Here is an 18,593-nt window from a genome sequence, read left to right on the forward strand (position 1 = left end):
ATGGATACTCATTTTCCGAAATACTTTTTTACTCTTACTTGAGCAATTTCTTAGACAGCTACTTTGAACTTCTACTAGAGTAACATTATTCTTACTTGAGTACAGTTTGTGTCCACTCTATGCAGCTCATTTGGCCGTGACTGTATTGTATTACAGTTGAATGTGGCCGCCAGGTGTCCCTAGTACGCATGGATATGTACATCATTATAACGGATCTATGGAGTAGGGTCAGTCACTACCATTTAAGACAAAGCAGAGTCGAAGCACGTTTAAATGACCCAAGTATTGCCTTTATGGTTAGTACGCACAGTATGTCTCAAAGTATATGTCAAAGTTCAGCTACGCATCTAAAACTTTGCGTCAATGGAGAACTTTTACGCACAAATGATGCTCAGTTTCAAGACAGTGAATGCGTTATAATGAGAGAGAATAAAACGTGGTACTTGGAATAGTTGACTTGTGCGTACTCACCCTCGCTTCCGTACAGTTTTCCATTGTTCGCACCCATTTTATAGAATACATAATCTACACGCGTCTCCCCGCTGATCCAACACCGTTAAATCCCAATCCGGAAAGAAAGCGCTCGTTCCATCGAGATACCGTAGACACCCGAGAGTTTTGTGTCGGCCCGTTAACTCCTGACTCCAAATCCAGATGTTGAACAGGCACAGAAAGAATTACGCAAAACTCCAAATATCTACGTTGTCCGCTCTCTTCGCGAATATATCCACGTATTGATGGAAAAAATGGCTGAAATTCCTCCGGGGGAAGTTGAGAGCAAAGTTTAGAAGAGGCTGAAATAGTAAGCAGCTGTTTATCGGGAGTGTGTGTGCGCGCAATCAGAGCGAGAGCCAGACGAGTCGTGAGGGCGCACAGAACTGCCAGCGAAATCTGGATTTAAAGAGACCGCACGATGGCCAAGGAAGAAACCGAGGACGTGAGCGAAGGAGAGATGAGCGAGGAGACAGTGCAGAAAGGGTTAAAAGTAAAAGCGAGCTAGATATCTCACAGACCCAAGTGGCTGAGTGCTTTTGTAGTAGAAATTGCAGCTTTGGTTTATTCTTAAAAGTACGCGTACGCCTCGCTTTTGGAAACTCAACTGACGTGTGACCAAACGCATTCCATGTGGTTCAACACAATGGTAATTACCAGTAAGTCAGTGTCACCACGGGCTAAGTGTCCATTTACAGACAATGGCAAAGTTGGAATGTAAGGAATATTGTAATTGTAATATTTGGGCAATATTACTTTGTGTAGATTTATTTTTAACCCTGTGCTTGTACTTAGGCTGTTATATCACATAGGATTTACCAAGTACAGGACAAGTGCCAGTCACCCCAGTTCACGGTTGTCTCACTGCTGTCTGTTCTGACTGGCCTGAGCTCAGATTTTGTGGTTTAAAACAACGTATTTAAGGGTTAAACAATTGAATTAATCATGTTTAATTGTATAAAAAGTCGTCTGATACTTATTATTTAGACAAGTAACTGTACTTTACTTGACATTTTGAGTAGTCTGTGGATAATTGTAAGGAACTAGAACTATACATCTACTAATTAGAGATGCCACGCTTTTAAACCCAGAAACTAAAATATGTCTGAACTGACAGCATAGCAGTAAGAGAGGAGTAATAATAATAGTAGTAGTAGTAATAGTAAGATTTTGAGACTAGGGAATAGACTCAACACTCAATACTGATTTTGATAACACAATGATAATTATTTAGACAATAGAATGTGGTCTTACATCTGTGTAATCCCTCAGTGGTGCAGGTAGGTTCCATAGTGGTCCATGGGCGTGTAGACCTCTAGTCTATGTGTCTTATTGGTGGTTTTCAGATTCTAAAATGTGATGTTGTCATAATCCCAGATGGGAGGCAAGAGACAGTTTTTCCTATTGATTAGTCTACTTTGTCATAAAATATCCAAATGATAACTTCACAAATGTTGAATCTCATCATTTCTATTAGTGACTAAACAACTCACTCAAGAACTCACTGTATTACAACACAAATCTGCATTTTAACAATATAAATTTGACCTTCCCCCCATCTGTATCCCATATTATTGGCCCGTAGAATGTTGTGATGTCATCTGAAACTCAGCAATACTTCTGTTGCTGCTCAAGATCATTCTAAAGCTATTCAGGAAAGGTCACTTTCTGTCCTGTGATTGTGACTTTTGTAGTATTGATATTTGCTCAAATGAGTATCTAGTTTAAATATTAGTTTTAGTATCGATTAGTATCTGATTTTCTATATTTTTGACAATCCTAGAGGTAGTACTTGTAGCAATAGCTGCAGCAGTAGAAGAAGCAGCAACAATACAGAAACATTTGTGTCCAAGAATAGCTCCCAAACAGGTTATTGGATATCCTCAAGACAAAAGCAGTTGTTTGGCGTTGACAGTTGGTCTATTAGTTTCAAAATCTATTTCTAACATAGATTTATCCAAAGCTTAGTTGTGCTATTAAAGGCCGGCGGAATTACATCATAAATCTGGCTTTTTCTGCTAATACGTCTTGACTGAGAGCATTGTGCATTCAGAATTCTACAACCCCAAATCAAATACTAACAAAGTGATATTTTTACATGCCAGTTGTTTATGAGAGTTGTGTGGTCTATACTTACAGACCATCAAGAATGCATTATGTTCTTTAGCAGCATTTGATTGGCTCACATGGTACCAATCAACTGGGCTCTTGGCCGTCTAAAGCAAGGTCAAATGCCAAACCAAAACCTTTACAGCCAAGCTATCTCTGCCACACTGGAATGCACAGTTACAAGTCTGGGTTACGTATTTGTCATCTGTTTAACTATAGCAAATTAACAAGCCATATAAAATGTATAATTGCACATTTATAAGTACAATTTCAATGTGTGAAAAGATTTACTGAGTTCTAATGGTTTTAAAATGTGTATTCAAATGCATGTGGCAGGTTAGACTGCTTATATCACTATAGATTTTTTTATACCATTATATTCAGGATTGCACTAAAACTCTTGAGTCTTGACTAGTTTTCACATTTTGATTATATTATATATTTGATGATTAGTTTATAATTTAACTTCCTGGTTGAACAAAGGCAGCAGATATGACATATCTAGAGGTAATTCCATAACAGTTACCCATCAACGATACTGTTAACCAGGGCCATAACATCTAATTTACACAATAGTTATGATGAGAGCAATAAAAACACCTTTATTTTGTTAAATGAAGGTTCTTCCTAGCAGGTAAATTGTTTTGGATGGAATTTTGTTGTGACGTAGATAGGTGTTCCATTTTCCAAACTCAGTCCTACTTCCTTTATTTTTGTACTTTTTTTCTTAAAGTGCATGTGACAGATTTTACTTGGTTTGGTGAGATAGTACCTGCGGCTAATATTGGTCACAGTTTCATCAGTTAAGTGCCAGTTTGTGTAAAAAAAAACAGACAAAAATACAGGAAGTAGCATTGACACTGAGAAATCTACCTAAAACGTAAGAACAATTTACAAGGAAGGAAGACATTTTCTTGACAGATTAAGCATTGATTCAACAAAATAAAGGTGTTGTCATCCATTTTTATTTGTCTAATTATAACTATTGTGCAATTTAGGCAACACAATTGGAATTACCTCTACTATGTGTGTCATATCTGTCCAACCACTCCAAAGTAAAACAATAAACTTCACCAGACAAAAAAAAAAAGATAAGGTATAATAAAGATTTACCCACCAAACAATTAGAAAAACATGAAAATCATATGCCCTTTAAAACAACTAAATGAGCTCTGCTAGTTGGTCATTATTGGTCATCCAAGGTGAAAACACACCCACGGGAGCAATGGGATAGGGGTCGACAGGCGGACTCGGGTTTATTTCAGGCACTAGCTCAGACTGGGATACAGACACAGCGGCGTAACTGGACAGAGCCGTGGCGTGGTCCTCTGGCACAGTGGGATCATGGGAGAATGTGTTGGAGGTGTCGTCTGTGTCCATGGCGCAGGAGACGTCGGAGGGAGACACGTGGTCATTGTCTGCCTGCTCTGTGCTGGTTGGACTGCTGAGGAGAGCTGGGCAGGAGGTTCTCTCACTCAGTTTACTGTATAAGGTCTGCAGTGTCATAGGGAGGGAATGGCACCTGAGGGAAAAATTACAAAAATGTCTGTGGATGCTGCATACATCATACCACATTAAAGTTACAGGATGCTCTATGATTATATTATACATTATTGAAGCAAAAGCTAGCCAGGGAGATCCAAACATATATATATATATACTCGCACCCCCTAGGTCATTCTGTGTACCCCTGGAGATACCCGTACCATAGTTTGGGAACCACCATGCCATCCCATGTCATTGTGAAAATTTGATTTTTGTATTTTATACATTTTATATGCACACATTTACATAGACCATGTTCCTTTGATGGCAGTATACATATTTGTATACTATAAAGACATGTTATGAAACATGAAATATAATATAATAATAAATCAACCTTGTCAGTATATTTTTAGATAATGCCTCAATGGCAATGAACAAATATACTGTGATTTATATGTCCAACCTCCTCATAACAGCAGAGATGCATTCTTCCAATGATGGATCGTCCAGTCCTGCCCCAAACAGTCTGCAGGTCACCTGATGAGAGCCAGGGACGTCCACCACCACTGTCAACACAAAGTACTTTATACTTTTACTACTACATGTGATGTAGTAGTAAAAGTATACTTTCTGTATTTATATATGAAGTACATTCATGATTTTTCTCTTAGCTTGACACCAGTTGGTAGAAGTGACAACAGTTCATGTACAAATAAGGAGATATTCTGCTAGGATGAACATAACAAATATAATACTATTTGCTACTACTACTAATACAATATACTGCAAGTCCATATCACATTAATCTTAGTGTCTTGAGAAAACTGTACTTAATATAAAGTCATATCTGAGAAGAGCTGCTCACAGACAGCAAGAGAGTCTGTGTCAGGTCTGTGGAAGGTGACAGTGAAGCTTGTGTTGGTCTCTGGGAGGACTTCAAAATGCAGCTCAGAGAAGAGACCTGGTAGAACCCACACATTTGTTACATAATCAACTCAAAATATTTTTCAAGTTGTTGAGAAAAAATGTATACCGGTAGCTTACTTGGACATTTGGGTGTTATTGCACTCATCAGCGCAGAGTTAATGGCACACTGGTGACGCAGCACCTTGAGTAAGGCCGGCACATGGGACAGATGGGTGAAGGAAACAGTATCCACCAAAGTGCCTCTATGCCCCTCCCACGCTTCTGCTGGGAAAACATATGTGTGCATCCTGCCTTCTACAGTCTGGACACAAGATAAGAGTAAGTTTAGATAGCATTGTTTAATATATGAATGCAAGTCTTTTATTAACCTACCACAGCAGAAATCACATCCTGGCCATCTGAAGTCTCCTTATGGCTGTCTGTACTCAGACGATTGGGCAATGGTGCCCACTGCAGGTCAACATCTGGTACTGGCAAATCTAGTACATAGGCAGAAAGCCATTTTAATGCCTAACAGTTTAATAATAGTAAGCGGTGCTGATAATGAAAAATATCTGTTATCATAAGTAGTCTAGTAGTTTATCATTGCATTCAAACATTAACTTACTTTGCACTCTACTGATGAGTAATGAAAACAATGGGAAATACTGTGTTGGAAATTAAATTCACCAGTGATCTGACTGAGCCTGTTCCACAAAGATGGCACCATTGCAACTGCCGGCTCCAGCTTAAGCAGGAAACAGGCTGGCACCTGATCACATGGCACTTCATTTGGAGATTTAAACATGGGGTATCTGAACAAATAGCGGCAGAATGTTACTAATACAGCATAAGTGTGTGAAAAAAGGTAGTACACCTGTGGGAGGTTGTACCCGTGTGCATCAAGCTGTGGAGGCTGGGAGATGGAGGATGCCACCTGGAGGCGATGGGGAACATCGCTGAGCCCGATGGTCAGCTGGGCTGTGTGGACCTGTGCCTCTGGGACAGAAAGTGCAGATGAGTATGTCATTGATGGTTTATATAAAGTGAGGTGGGATTTGTAAAGGGATGCACAAATCAAATAGAAATGAACAAATTTATAGAATAAAATGCTCATGAAGTAATGATGTATTTTCTGATTTAAAATATGATTGCGAATCACCAGCATTTTACCAGAAACAGGAGTCAATCCAATGTCAGGAGACACAAAGAACTGAACAGTCAATGGACAATCTGCAGCAGAAAAGGATGTATGCTATGAAACAGTCACACACACACATCCATTATGTGGACAGTGACCATTCTCACTGACCTTCTTTTCCAAATGTAACCGTGCCAACAATGCCATTGTTTATGTGGTCAGTTTGAGAACTAGGGTCAACTGAGGTCCTGAAAGCAAAGGCAGACCATGGAAACAGAATTCATCAAATGATTTGTAGCACTCACCTTGGTAAATGTGATATTTGCTCTAAATCTTTTCCCAAGGCTTGCAGGGACTCAAACAGTTTCAGTTTTAATTCACTGCAAAATAATAAAAACAGTGTTCTTTACCTGTATTTATGCAGTTGTTTTGCCCAATCCCTGTGGCTAAAACATACTTGTCTCCAGGGATGTTGTACTGGCTGAAAAGATCTCCAAGCCTCTTTGAAAACTTAGCAAAATCTTTAGATCTACAGAGGCAGCAAAAACATGTATTTAGTGTTATCTTAAAGGTAGTGTACCTGATTGTTCTTTCCCAAGTACAGATATATATATAAGCAGGTTTTGAGGTCAAAATAGCTGTGTCATTATACGGTGTGTGTTAGCATGGTAGTTGTTGTCATGGCAAAACTCTGCACTGGCCTCTGAAAGTTGTGAAAAGCAAAAATAAACTCATCATGATAAATAATTAGGATGTTTGGAAAGCATAAATTAAGTGAGGAATAACTTCTGACCACTGCAAACAGTTTAACTAGTTCTATTTTTCATATTTTTAAGACAGTAAAAATAAGGGCTTTTAAACTCTTTCTTACCTCAGCACCTCCAGAAATGACTCACTGGGCTGCAAAACAATTACATTTCATTAGTGTAGGTTTCATGTAATGTTTTTTTTTTTTTTCAAATGACAAAGTAGACTGACCACAGGGGCCCCTCCGAGTGGGGCCACTTTGACCACCTCCACTTCCCCACAGGGCAACAGCACCACCTCCAGGTAGAAGAGGTCTGCAGTCAGATAACATGTGCCATCTCTGACATGGAAGCCCAGCCTGGATTGGAAATACAAAGCTCAAAGAGACAGCCCACACCAACATGATCATCAGCAGCAATGGTTAATAGTAGTGGTTTACCCTTGTTGTTTAGCAATAGTTTCCAGTCGAGTTTTCATGCCATTGATGGAGGACACTGGAACAAAAACAGGATGCAAGTAGAATGTGAGCAGGAATTGGCAAAAAAAATTGTTGTTGGGTTTTCTTTGGTTAAGATAATAAAAAAGTAGCTTAAACATTATAATTATTAAAAAAATAACACAAAAATAAAATGGTTATAATGTTAATGTCATATTTTTTATAATTGTGTGAAACCACCACATACCATACATCTGAGTACGGTAATTTCCATTTTGAATTCAAAATATAGAAAAATTACAAAAATGTTTTCCATTTATTTTTCTTTCTAGACCTTTACTATGCAATCTTTAAAGCTGCACTGACTAACTTTTTGCTCAAAACTAAAAGCTTTCTTTCCCCCAGTTGAGTAGTTTTTAATGCACAGAAAAACATCCGTTCTTACTATGAGCAGGCTTGCATCTCCACAAACCTGACTCTTATCTGGCCTGGAGGAGGGTATCCACCGGCTTGTCTCCATTGAAACGTTGTTTTGGCTATAATATTCCACAATATTAGAGAATGGAGAATGCACGGACATATGGTTTTACTTTTCCCGTGGAATTATGCAAGTAACATGGCACCTGACAAAAAAATAAAAAGTACACTGTGTACTTAAAACAAAGTTCCAATGTTTTTCTACATACCTTGTTAATATACAAAGCATGATTTTACTGGCAATGGTGTTCTACAGAAACATCTATTTGCATATATTCTATTCAATTATTTGATGACCCCTTTAATATTGAAAGATTTTGGATTTATTACCATTAAAAACCTCCTGGAGCCGTTGCATGGATCTCATCAAGGGTTCACACGGTTTGGATTCATCTCTGGATTTATCCTAGAGACCACAATAGAGGTTCACAACAAGCCAACCATAACTTTGTCCTCCTATTATCTTTTAAACTGTTTTTGGCTTTAACCTATATTCATCACCCATTGTGCAAACACATTTTAACCCCCGGAGCTTCATACCATCAGCTTTATCTAAGTCTAAGATGCAGCCCTATTGGCAGTTTATGACTACGCCTGGCTTCTTTATCCCTTCTGGACCACACATTGCTTCAGCCCACCAAGTAATCATTGGCCCAGAGTAACTGACCACTGCCAAGCCCCACTTACTGTAATCCCAAGTACTATCTCCATTGCTGCTCCACCCATGACAAATCGTATTAAAATAAGCCAGCCTTGCACGACTTTGGTTATCAGTTTGTCTCTGCATGAGAAGACTAAACACTGATCTAAAACAATGTCAAAATTGAAACGTCATCCAGGCAAAAATTGATATGGAATTAGTATTAGGCTTATTGTTTTTCAACTTGGCTGTGAAGTAATGATCTTAGTTGTGATAGAATGAATTGTCAGTGGACACAAAGCTGATGGAAAAACAATGGGTGGTGTGTTTTGGGGTAAATGACCTCACTTGTATGTAACCCAAATAGCTCGTACCAGGATCTAACTACTTGTTACAAATATAAGAGCTATGCATTTTCAAGCTGGTAAAATTGATGTTATTATGTATAGGCCCATACAGTGATACATTACCATACATCTTCTCACAAGTTGAAACGTCTCGTTCCATGACTTCTCTGAAAATTTTCTGTGCAGACCAGAAATGATAGTTTCCATTTCTACGAAAGACATTACCTAATTATAACCATATTTATATTTTACACTGATATATTCATATGCAAAGTTTTCTTTGCTTTAAAAAGTGTGATACACTTCAGGAGTCAGATGAAAATAAATTCAATTTCTAAATGTTCTTACTACTTTTCACCATTAGACCTAGAAAAATGAAAAAAATAACAGAATATAGGGAAAACATGTGAACAGTATTCTTGCACTTTCAAATGCTAATTTAAAAGGTGCACTGTGTAACTTATTCTAGTGTATGGTCTGCCACTTGTTGCCTTGACTACATGGAGATGCTAAAGCTTTGCCTGAAATGTTCCACAGTATAGCATCAAGCTTACTATAATGCTTACTTACTTGCTTACTTTAAAGAATGCATGACAGATCAATTTTAACCGTAGAACATTTCAGACAGAGCAGTGAGTATTCCGTGAGGACATGTAGCCCTCCACCAAAACATTTACATAGTGGAAGATTTTTTGGCTCAAGGTGTGACAACACATTTTGAGAAAAGTTTCCCATTTGTCCCAAATTATGGCTTTAGGTTATATTGACTTAACAAATAGTTGATAATTTGGATATTTTGAAAATAAAATTGCAGAGTTTACCTGTTGAGTCCCTCGACCTTTAAGCGATTTGTCCTGCAAGACAAACGTGTGCATTAATTATGCTAAACAACTCATTAATCTACATTTAAGTAAGATCATTAATTTTAAATTCTAACATATTTACAACATATAAAACAATAAAGTCCACAACCCTGCAGGTTATAAATGTTTCGAAATGACAAATGCATTGAATCAAACTCGTCGAGGTGCGGTTTTCCAAAGCGGGCGGGCGTTGTCAGACAGAGCCAAGCCCACAGAACGCGCGGTCACTCGGGTGTAGCAGCTCCCTCCCAGCGGTGGTGTCTCCGGAGTTAGCATCAGCGAGCTAACATGAGCTAACAGGCAGCGGCGGAGCTAACGTTTAGGTCTTTTCATTTCATCTGCTAAACGCCCTCGCCCAAACGGTGCCAGGCCAGACGGGGTATTATCACAGGTACGTGGTGTGCTTGACAAGTTAACAATAGTCAATCAGATAGCTTTAAATGCCGTTTTGACATTTTATATTGTACAATTTAGTTGTGATGATTAGCTGCTTGTTATGACTCGCTAGCCGTTTTAGCCACCGGTTAGCCAAAATAAGATCAGAATACAGAAACATCTGTGCAAATGTGGTGTGTTATCTACGCTCTCAGTGTAGCTGTGTATATGCTGCTCAATAATGCTAATTGTGGACTAAGATGCTGCCAATGCGAGAAGGTTAGCTTTTTAGCCACCCTCTTACTATTATTCCACCTGCTAGTTCTTTAATCAGCAGGTAGGATGTGGCTGTGAGACATCCGTAAACTTAAACACTTGACGTGTATAAACGTTAGTTTAGGTGTGATCACGTCCAGGCCGACAGCTGTGAGGTCTGATTAAATGACTTCACTCATCTGATATGTGCAACACAACATTAGTCATGGCTTTGCTGTCAAACTAGTGGCCAATTTTATAAGCCACGGATTATTAACTGGTTTAATAGCTCTAATGATGCTAATGCAATTAACTACTGCGACGAGAATGCTTATTTGCACTAGTTAGGGAAATCTTTTAATAAAATAGTTCTTTTAACATAACTTTAAGAAACCAAAAGCACTACATACTGCATGTATAGTGGTGTGCTTAATGCAAGTGCATTCCAGCGCTAATGGGTGCATTTAAAATGCAGCTCAGGGCTGTTTATTTCCTCACTAACAGAAGAGGCTCAGATAGGTGAATGACAGTGCCTTCAGGATACTACTAAATCTAACAGAGTCTTGTCCGAGCTGAGTGTTTAGTTAATTTGTGTAATGACCTCCTGGCTTGATTCCCACCCTTATCACTGCTTACCAAAGGTCTTTCAGATGAGAGAGCTCAGCATTCACTCCACATCATGGTATTCCCACACATTGAGCTTAGGTTGGACTGTGTTGGCACATATCATAGTGTATTTGCTCTTGTCACAGTATGGGTAGCACTGGCTGTACTGATTTAAAAATAGGTTTCCCTACATTGTTTTACATGGTTTATTAACTACAAGAGAAGAAAGTGCCACCATAAATCTTGTTTAAGCTGGTGAAAGAATGTTGAACTTTCTGTGAATTTGAATCTGCGTTTTACATTTTGTCTGCAGTACAGGCAAAATCTCCAAATCATCTGTCCTTGGCCTTGAGATTGAAACATATCCTTTTGTTATTATTATGAGTCCTAATTATCAGACACAAATTCTACGACAAAGAGCACATGCTGTAATACTGTTGCAGTAATAATTTCTCCAGTTTGAAGACAAGCCAAACCATTGAAACAGATTCCTGAGCCTCAGAAGTGATGACGAAACAAACTTTGCTTTTCCTTTCTCTTCTTGCAGCTGCTTGGATCCTGGATTGATTACTGCAGCCTCCATTTCATAATCGTCACCTTGAACTTTGACCCCTCTGCACTCCAATCTCTTGGTACACAGAGCCATGGCTGCTGCTAAGCCTAAAGGCCAGAACTCTCTAGCCCTCCACAAAGTGATCATGGTGGGCAGCGGAGGTGTAGGCAAATCAGCCCTCACTCTGCAGTTCATGTATGACGAGGTGAGCTTGTGTTTCATGTATCATACTGTATCATATTGGTTTACAGTGCAAGTTTGACTACTCATTTAAGTAAAACATAGTAAACATAAATATATTTGTATTATAATAATTAGAGATTGACCAATATGGGTCTTTTCGTGCTCGATGCTGATACCGATTGTTTAGAATACAGAACTGCAGAACAACCGATGGCTGAAAAGCTCTTCCAATAATTTTGGACCGATATGTTGGAATGATGCGTTATTTTCCCCAAATGATCTAATTTAAATTTACTACAAACTCACCCAAAGCATTTTTTTTTTTTTTTTACCACAAATCTATAAGAGAGCTGTATGGTCACATTTTGTGGAGTTATTACTTTGTATTAAAGAGTTAATATAAAGTATTGTGTGTATTTTTTAGGCAGCTGATTGACTAAAACAAAATATCGGCCTATGGTGAAGATCAAAGGCTGATAGCCGATACAGTAAAAAGCCCAAATAGCAGCTTGATAGACTGGCCAATTGATATATCAGTCTATTTCTAATAATAATTATAATAATAATAATAATAATGATAATAATGCATCAGATAGATGTAGCTGCACCAACAGCCCCTCCAATCATCAACACTCACGCACACACCATTTTTATGTGTGTGTGAAGTGCCTTGCCTAAGGACACAACAGTGTTTTGTTTTTTTTTACCACTGACGCCCCACTGTGGCACCTGATATTCCCAACGGTCTCACATCAAAGTGCTAACCAGGCCCAGCCTCGCCTGGCTTCTCAGATCTGATGAGATCATGCAAGGCAAGGCAAGTTCATTTGTATTGCACAATTCATACACAAAGCAATTTTTACTTTACAGAATAAGAAAGATATTAAAATCACAATACAAACAAATCTTCATAAACCTTTCAGTCATATGCACAGCTAAACAGAACTGTTTTGAGTCTGGATTTAAACATTGTCAAAGCAGAGTCTTATATCTTCAGAAAGACTGTTGTAGGTTTTAGCTTCATAAAACTGAAATGCTGTCCCCATGTTTATTCCTGTCTCTGAGTACCAGCAGGAGGCTGGTCCCTGAAGTGCTTCATGGTTCATATGACACTAACATGTTGGAGATGTACTTTGGTGCTTGGTCATGGAGAGACTTGTACAGCAGTACTGTACTGCAGCTGTCTTACAGCTTATTTTGAGAGGCCACTGTGCAGGCCGTTGCAGTTGTCTAATGTACTGGAGACAAAAGCATGGATATGTCTGTCCAAGTCTGGTTTTTACCGTGAGCCTTTTGATTTTTGTAATGTCTTCTATATGTATCTGAAAAGTAGAAAGTGGTAAACATAAAGAAAAACAAAACACAATGAAAGAAAAGGTGTATCCAGACTTTTGACTGGTAGTTGTTGGTTTAAGAACTCACTGCTGCTTCCTGTATTTTTGTGCTTTTCTTTTCACCTTATTCAACAAACTGAAACTTGAGATCAAACTATGATACATATTTACCACAGATGCTATCCCACCAAACCAAGTAATAATTAGAAAAACATGAAAATCTGTCACATGTACTATAATTTCTATAAAATAAAATGTTTCCTTTCATAGTTTGTGGAGGACTACGAGCCGACCAAAGCAGACAGTTACAGGAAGAAGGTGGTTTTGGACGGAGAGGAGGTGCAGATCGACATCCTGGACACGGCTGGACAAGAGGACTATGCGGCCATTCGGGACAACTACTTCCGCAGTGGCGAGGGCTTCCTCTGTGTGTTTTCCATCACTGAGCTGGAGTCCTTCGCAGCCACAGTAGACTTCAGGTTCAGTATTGTTGGGCTGCAGATTACATGATATTTTATGTACTTGTGCTTTTTATTTGTGATCTACGCAAACCTGATTTTTTACTGTCCAAAAAATCCAAAGGTCAAAAGTTATTTCTCATTTAATTTATGAATTCAGAGCAGAGTTTTGACATGGTGGTAATGCAACAGCACAACAACTAACATGCTAACCACACACTTCCTGATGTTCAGACAATAAAACACTAAATTTTAATTTCATGCACACAGTACACAGTGCACTTTTGACCTCAAGATCTGCTTCTACAGTATATCTGTACGGGGGCAAGACAATTTTTGCTTAATACATGGAAAAAACAGGCCCTTAAAAACCCCCTTCCTACAAATTTAAATGGTCACCTTTAACTTTGTAAATTATTGATAGTTTTTTTTTTTTACCTGTCATTTAGTTTGAAGTGAATGCTAATAATGTTTTTTTATTAAATTTTTTTCAGAGAGCAGATTCTGCGGGTGAAAGAAGATGAAAACGTGCCCTTTCTCCTGGTGGGTAACAAGTCGGACTTGGACGACCGGCGGCAGGTGAGCGCAGACGAAGCCAAAGCGCGCGCTGAGCAATGGGGTGTGTGCTACGTGGAGACCTCTGCTAAAACCCGGGCCAATGTGGATAAGGTCAGTCCTTCTATCAGAGTTTCACAATAGTTTTCAAAATGGGCTGGCTTCACATGGCATCATGACATTCTGAAATCCTTATGTTTAAATTGAGCTGGAGGACAGGTCAGAATTTTGTATTAGTTAGGACTGTCACAATAACACATTTTGAAGTGCAATATATTACTGAAGTAAATGTAGATGATAAACAATAATATTGAAATTTATGCCACTGAAAGAAAAACCCAAGAGTAGATTTAAACCACAAAAAGTATTCTAAATACTAAAACAAGCTCCAGTAAATGAACCGCAGAATGAAACACTTTAGGACTTAGTTTGCATCTGTAATGAGTTTAAGAAATTATTCATTCAACCTCAGCTCAAATCTTATCATATAACCAAAAATAACAAAAATCTCCCCAGTGGTGCAAAGAAAATGTACACACAATAAATACTGACCCCCAAAATATATTGTTCCATCATATACTGAACGATAAGTCAATATAGTAATTATCGTGACAGGCCTATTTGTTATTACCTGAAAAAATGCTATGTAGAATTAATGGATTATATTTTACAGTCCATTTGTTTTCATAACATGCATTGCATAATCTAAAGAGCATTTCTCTTTACAAGAGTACATTTTAATGAATTAATTAAATCTTGTTTATTCCAGGTGTTCTTTGACCTCATGAGGGAAATCCGCGCACGAAAAATGGAGGACAGCAAAGAAAAGAATGGGAAGAAGAAGAGTAAAAGCTTGGCCAAGAGAATTCGAGAGAGATGCTGCATTTTATAGTGGTAAACAAAAGCAGGTGCACCGCCTGTGTACATATATACATTTCTCAGACTTTTGCATTTATTTCGTGCCCATACCTGACCGTGACTTTCAGCTCCTAATCTACAGGAGCGCTGATCGTACAGCAGGTAGTAGTAATGTGGCACTGCTTACACCATTTATAGCTCTAACTTTTTATGTGCTAACACTCCAAAATCATTTATGTACTCTTTCTTTTAAAGAAGACCTATTGTGCTTGTGTCTGCATAATGATCCATCCATGGATCATTATGTTATAATTTGCACATTTTAAATCACAATATTCATCTAAAATTACTTAATAAAAGAAACTCTAATGAATAGTTGCAGACCAGGCTAGCAAGCAGATTTTTTTTCCATTTGTACCTAAAATGACTACGCAATGCGGCCGAATCCTGTGTGCATCACCAATTACAATTGGAGAAGTAGAGTAGATGGTGAGTGGAATCGACAATAACATGGTTAAAAGATCTAAAAAGTTGCTTTTGCATAATAGGTCTGCTTTAACCACAGTACATTAATAAGTGGATGGTGTTTTCATTTAGACCTAGTCTTCTTGACAGCTTTGAAATGAATGAAACAACATTTTATTGTAAAGTTCAATGTGTATAGTATATTCAGATGACTGTGCAGTGCAAATTGGAAAAAAAAATACAACAACCACAGATTCAAAGGGGAATATGAAACTAAAATTCAGTTGTGGAAAGCCCCTAGTAAAAAAAATAAATCTGTTCTTATCGTTTTTTCAATAGCCATCTTTATTACAGCCAAAATTCATCAAGTGCCACCCCGGAACATGTACATTGCACTGCTCAATTTGTATAGCCTTTTTCCTTCACACAAATGGGCTATTGTTAAAACAAAGCCAGAGCTGAATTTTGATGCCATTCCAGTTTGCTAATTTTTGTTTTCTATAGTCTTGTATTTCTTTTTAATTTAATTTATTTTTTTTTGCCCCTCAATCTACACTACACAAACTACATCAACACTAAGAATCAGACTGCTCCACTTCATAATAATATTTAATCATAATAGTTTTTCTTGTTTAGACTTCAATTTTGGTCAGTTAAAATTACCTCTGTTGTGATTTTTTTTTCTATAGAAATCCCTGGTGCTTTGTATTTTAATTCAAACACTACATCCTGAAATGCTTTCTAAGAACAGGCTTATATTTATGTAATTAATATGTGTTTGTCATGCTAAATGCATTGCGTCTGTTGTTACAATTAAAGTGCATATGACAGGTTTGACTACTAATTTCTCTAAATCATAGTCACCATCATTATATTTAAGATTTTACTTAGTCTTGTCTTGTCTTTTTTAGGTCTGTACTTTTGGTGAAATTTATAGTTTTACTTGCTGTTATACACGGGCAGCAGATATGACATACATAGATGTATGTTACCTAGCAACCGTAATCTAACAAGGGCCAACACTTGGCTTTTACATTACACAGTGATTATGATTTGATAAGTAAAAAATTGACAACACATTTATATTGTTCAATCAATGCTTAAACTGTCACTGTATTTCAGATGTAATTAATGACATTTGATTACTTTCTAGTTCCTATATTTTCCAATGTTTTGTTTTCTACTTTTCTTCACAAACTGCCTCTTACTTGACATAAAATCATAATGAAAATGAAATACAAATTTTCCTCTACCAAACGAAGTAATAATTGGAAAAACATACTGATCTGTCAAATGCACTTTAAGGCCCCATCAATTTGTCAATGTAAAGATAGAAATGACCAGAAAACTTTTTGAAAGTGTCCAAAAATGTCTCAGTCACCAAAGAAACATGCTTGCTAGCACATACAAGTGCCCATCAATCTAGAAGGTAAACATCACCAGGAAAAGCTCTGTGCCGAGGCTGGTGTGTTTTATGTAAACTATGTGTAAATATCGGGAAGGGTTGGAGGAAAGTTAAGCTTTCTCATGACCAGGTAAGAGGGCTCTAGTCAGTCATGTACAGTGCATCACTGTTGCCTCTCTGTCCATTGTGAATGTGGTCACTTCTCCCCTTCTGCTTGGCTGTATAGTTTTGATGATGTGAGCTAGTTTGTGGTAAAAACATGTATATTTGTCTCCTTTGATGAGAATAGTGTGGCAACAACCATTAAAAATGAACTTGTGGATGAAGACTGTCACGGGTTTAATTTGGTTACATTGACCACACTGCACTGTGATTTTTGCTTTCTTCCAACCACAATTTGTCTTTTTAATCTTTATGTAATTGTCCATATAACATAAGACTGATGCTTGATCTCGTCCAACATTTAACTTAATTTTTCCTACAGTTACAAACCTTAAACTTTCAGAGGGAGATGTTATGAAGAAACAAATTATCCTAATCCAAACTCTATGCAAAATGAGGAATTTGACAGAATGTATCTAAACACTACCTGCAGCAAACTACTGTCACAATTATTTACTTGTTAAGCTCTGGATTTGCTTAAAAGCTTGCCTGTAAATTAAAATCAGCGTTTGTGTTTTTAATCTTGTAACATAGACTTGACTATTGCAAATCACATTTTATGTGTTTATTGAAAAGCACAGTGTGTGTAAGAATGGAAGTTGAGAAAGGAGGCATGTTTTGAACTTAATATTCAAAAATGTTGATTTTAGAAGGCTTAAAATGTTGTTTCGATAAATCTGTGTAAAGGGCTAGCTCGCAGTTAACCAAGACATGACTGAAACACCTCAAGACTAGAGTAAGCAAAAGCCACAGACAAAAGTCTACATTGTTTCAATTGAGGAGCTATGACGATTCAAGTTGACACATTAATTACAATTTCTGCTTATGTTGAATTCATTATCTTTGGTCATGTATTGTTTACCTTTGGTTTGTGTATCATAGCCCATATTATAATCGCCCAAATGTTTTCAAGGGAGTGGGTAATATTTAACTAAATGTGTGAAAGCTTTGAGCGTTTTATTCTTCTGAGTATTCAATTAACTTGCCTTTTATAGTAATACTATTATACCAGTTGGAATAAATTGCCCGGATGGCAGAGTGGATGTTTTTAATAACATGTTTTCGTCATGTTTACTTATTACTTTATTTTAGACATAACCACTAATGTAGCCTATATGTTGGTGAATGCAAGGAGCAATGCTTACATTTCAATTCATTTTGTGACTCATTTGGAAATGGCAAATAAAGTGGATATTACTAATAATAATTGTGTGTGTTTGTTTAGTATTATCTGTGTTAGCGGAGGTGGGTTGTCTAGCAACATTGCCTACTTAGGTTTTTTTCTTTTTTTCAAATTTTTTTTTTTTATTGATGCAACAGTACTTTTACTTGAGTAAAAGTTTGGTTCCACTGTAAGCCTACAAATGACAAAAGCTTTATGTTGACAATATGAAATTATTTCAACATGTGTTTCTTACACTGTGTTTTCAGATATGATTTAGTTTTCAGTAGTTTGTCTCATTTTTGTGACAATCCTTTGGAAATACCAGAGTTTGTGCATAATTTTATGTTTTGCCTTCCACTTACATTAGCTTCAAATTTTAAATTTGATGTTATGCCCCAACAGTTACTCTTTATGTTACTGTCAGTCAATGTTGAGAAGTGACTGAATACATGTACCAAAAATACATTTTCAGAATACACATTTTGAGTAACTATATTCTGGTACAGTTACTTTTTCATTTGGTGGTATTCTGAATACAATTATTTTCCTAAAAGCAAAGGAATACATTGCACT

General features: G+C 37.4%; 4 protein-coding genes across 4 annotated transcripts in view; 2 read left to right on the forward strand and 2 right to left on the reverse strand.

Moving 5' to 3' along the window:
- LOC117388742 (F-box/LRR-repeat protein 7-like) overlaps positions 1-960 on the reverse strand; it is a 34,154-nt gene extending 33,194 nt beyond the window's left edge. The window contains exon 1 of the mRNA XM_033986324.2: positions 472-960. Within this exon, the coding sequence (XP_033842215.1) occupies positions 472-508 (37 nt within the window). The 5' untranslated portion in view covers positions 509-960. The remainder of the gene's footprint in view (positions 1-471) is intronic.
- LOC117388400 (TNFAIP3-interacting protein 3-like) overlaps positions 1-18,593 on the forward strand; it is a 144,578-nt gene that overhangs the window by 42,798 nt on the left and 83,187 nt on the right. The gene's annotated exons all lie outside the window — the stretch shown is intronic.
- On the reverse strand, positions 3,722-9,815 carry zgc:111976 (uncharacterized protein LOC553663 homolog). The gene is made up of 18 exons (XM_055230244.1): positions 9,803-9,815; positions 9,605-9,637; positions 8,907-8,992; positions 8,127-8,202; positions 7,323-7,377; positions 7,115-7,241; positions 7,008-7,036; positions 6,594-6,665; positions 6,442-6,516; positions 6,308-6,384; positions 6,169-6,228; positions 5,889-5,994; positions 5,686-5,810; positions 5,389-5,495; positions 5,134-5,317; positions 4,955-5,050; positions 4,553-4,655; positions 3,722-4,123 (listed from the first exon to the last, which is right to left on the reverse strand). The coding sequence occupies exons 3-18, from the start codon at positions 8,988-8,990 to the stop codon at positions 3,763-3,765; spliced, it is 1,737 nt and encodes a 578-aa protein (XP_055086219.1). The 5' UTR covers positions 8,991-8,992; positions 9,605-9,637; positions 9,803-9,815; the 3' UTR covers positions 3,722-3,762.
- ralaa (v-ral simian leukemia viral oncogene homolog Aa (ras related)) lies at positions 9,799-18,061 on the forward strand. Its single transcript, XM_033986216.2, has 5 exons — positions 9,799-10,037; positions 11,430-11,640; positions 13,223-13,431; positions 13,905-14,079; positions 14,735-18,061. Exons 2-5 carry the CDS (start codon positions 11,527-11,529, stop codon positions 14,855-14,857), a joined length of 621 nt encoding a protein of 206 aa, XP_033842107.1. The 5' UTR covers positions 9,799-10,037; positions 11,430-11,526; the 3' UTR covers positions 14,858-18,061.

Source organism: Periophthalmus magnuspinnatus, chromosome 20 (genome assembly GCF_009829125.3).
Source record: "Periophthalmus magnuspinnatus isolate fPerMag1 chromosome 20, fPerMag1.2.pri, whole genome shotgun sequence".
Taxonomy (NCBI): Eukaryota; Metazoa; Chordata; class Actinopteri; order Gobiiformes; family Gobiidae; genus Periophthalmus; species Periophthalmus magnuspinnatus.

What these genes read in the sequence shown, in the direction of transcription:
- zgc:111976 (XM_055230244.1), bottom strand. Translation starts at nt 8,990, where the DNA reads ATGGAAACTATCATTTCTGGTCTGCACAGAAAATTTTCAGAGAAGTCA. An exon ending in GCTCCAGGAGGTTTTTAATG is followed by an intron (nt 7,378 to 8,126) that starts GTAATAAATCCA and finishes TTTTTGTTCCAG; the next exon opens with TGTCCTCCATCAATGGCATG. An exon ending in CAGGCTCAGTCAGATCACTG is followed by an intron (nt 5,496 to 5,685) that starts GTGAATTTAATT and finishes CCTATGTACTAG; the next exon opens with ATTTGCCAGTACCAGATGTT.
- ralaa (XM_033986216.2), top strand. Translation starts at nt 11,527, where the DNA reads ATGGCTGCTGCTAAGCCTAAAGGCCAGAACTCTCTAGCCCTCCACAAA. An exon ending in TGCAGTTCATGTATGACGAG is followed by an intron (nt 11,641 to 13,222) that starts GTGAGCTTGTGT and finishes TTCCTTTCATAG; the next exon opens with TTTGTGGAGGACTACGAGCC. An exon ending in GCAGCCACAGTAGACTTCAG is followed by an intron (nt 13,432 to 13,904) that starts GTTCAGTATTGT and finishes AATTTTTTTCAG; the next exon opens with AGAGCAGATTCTGCGGGTGA.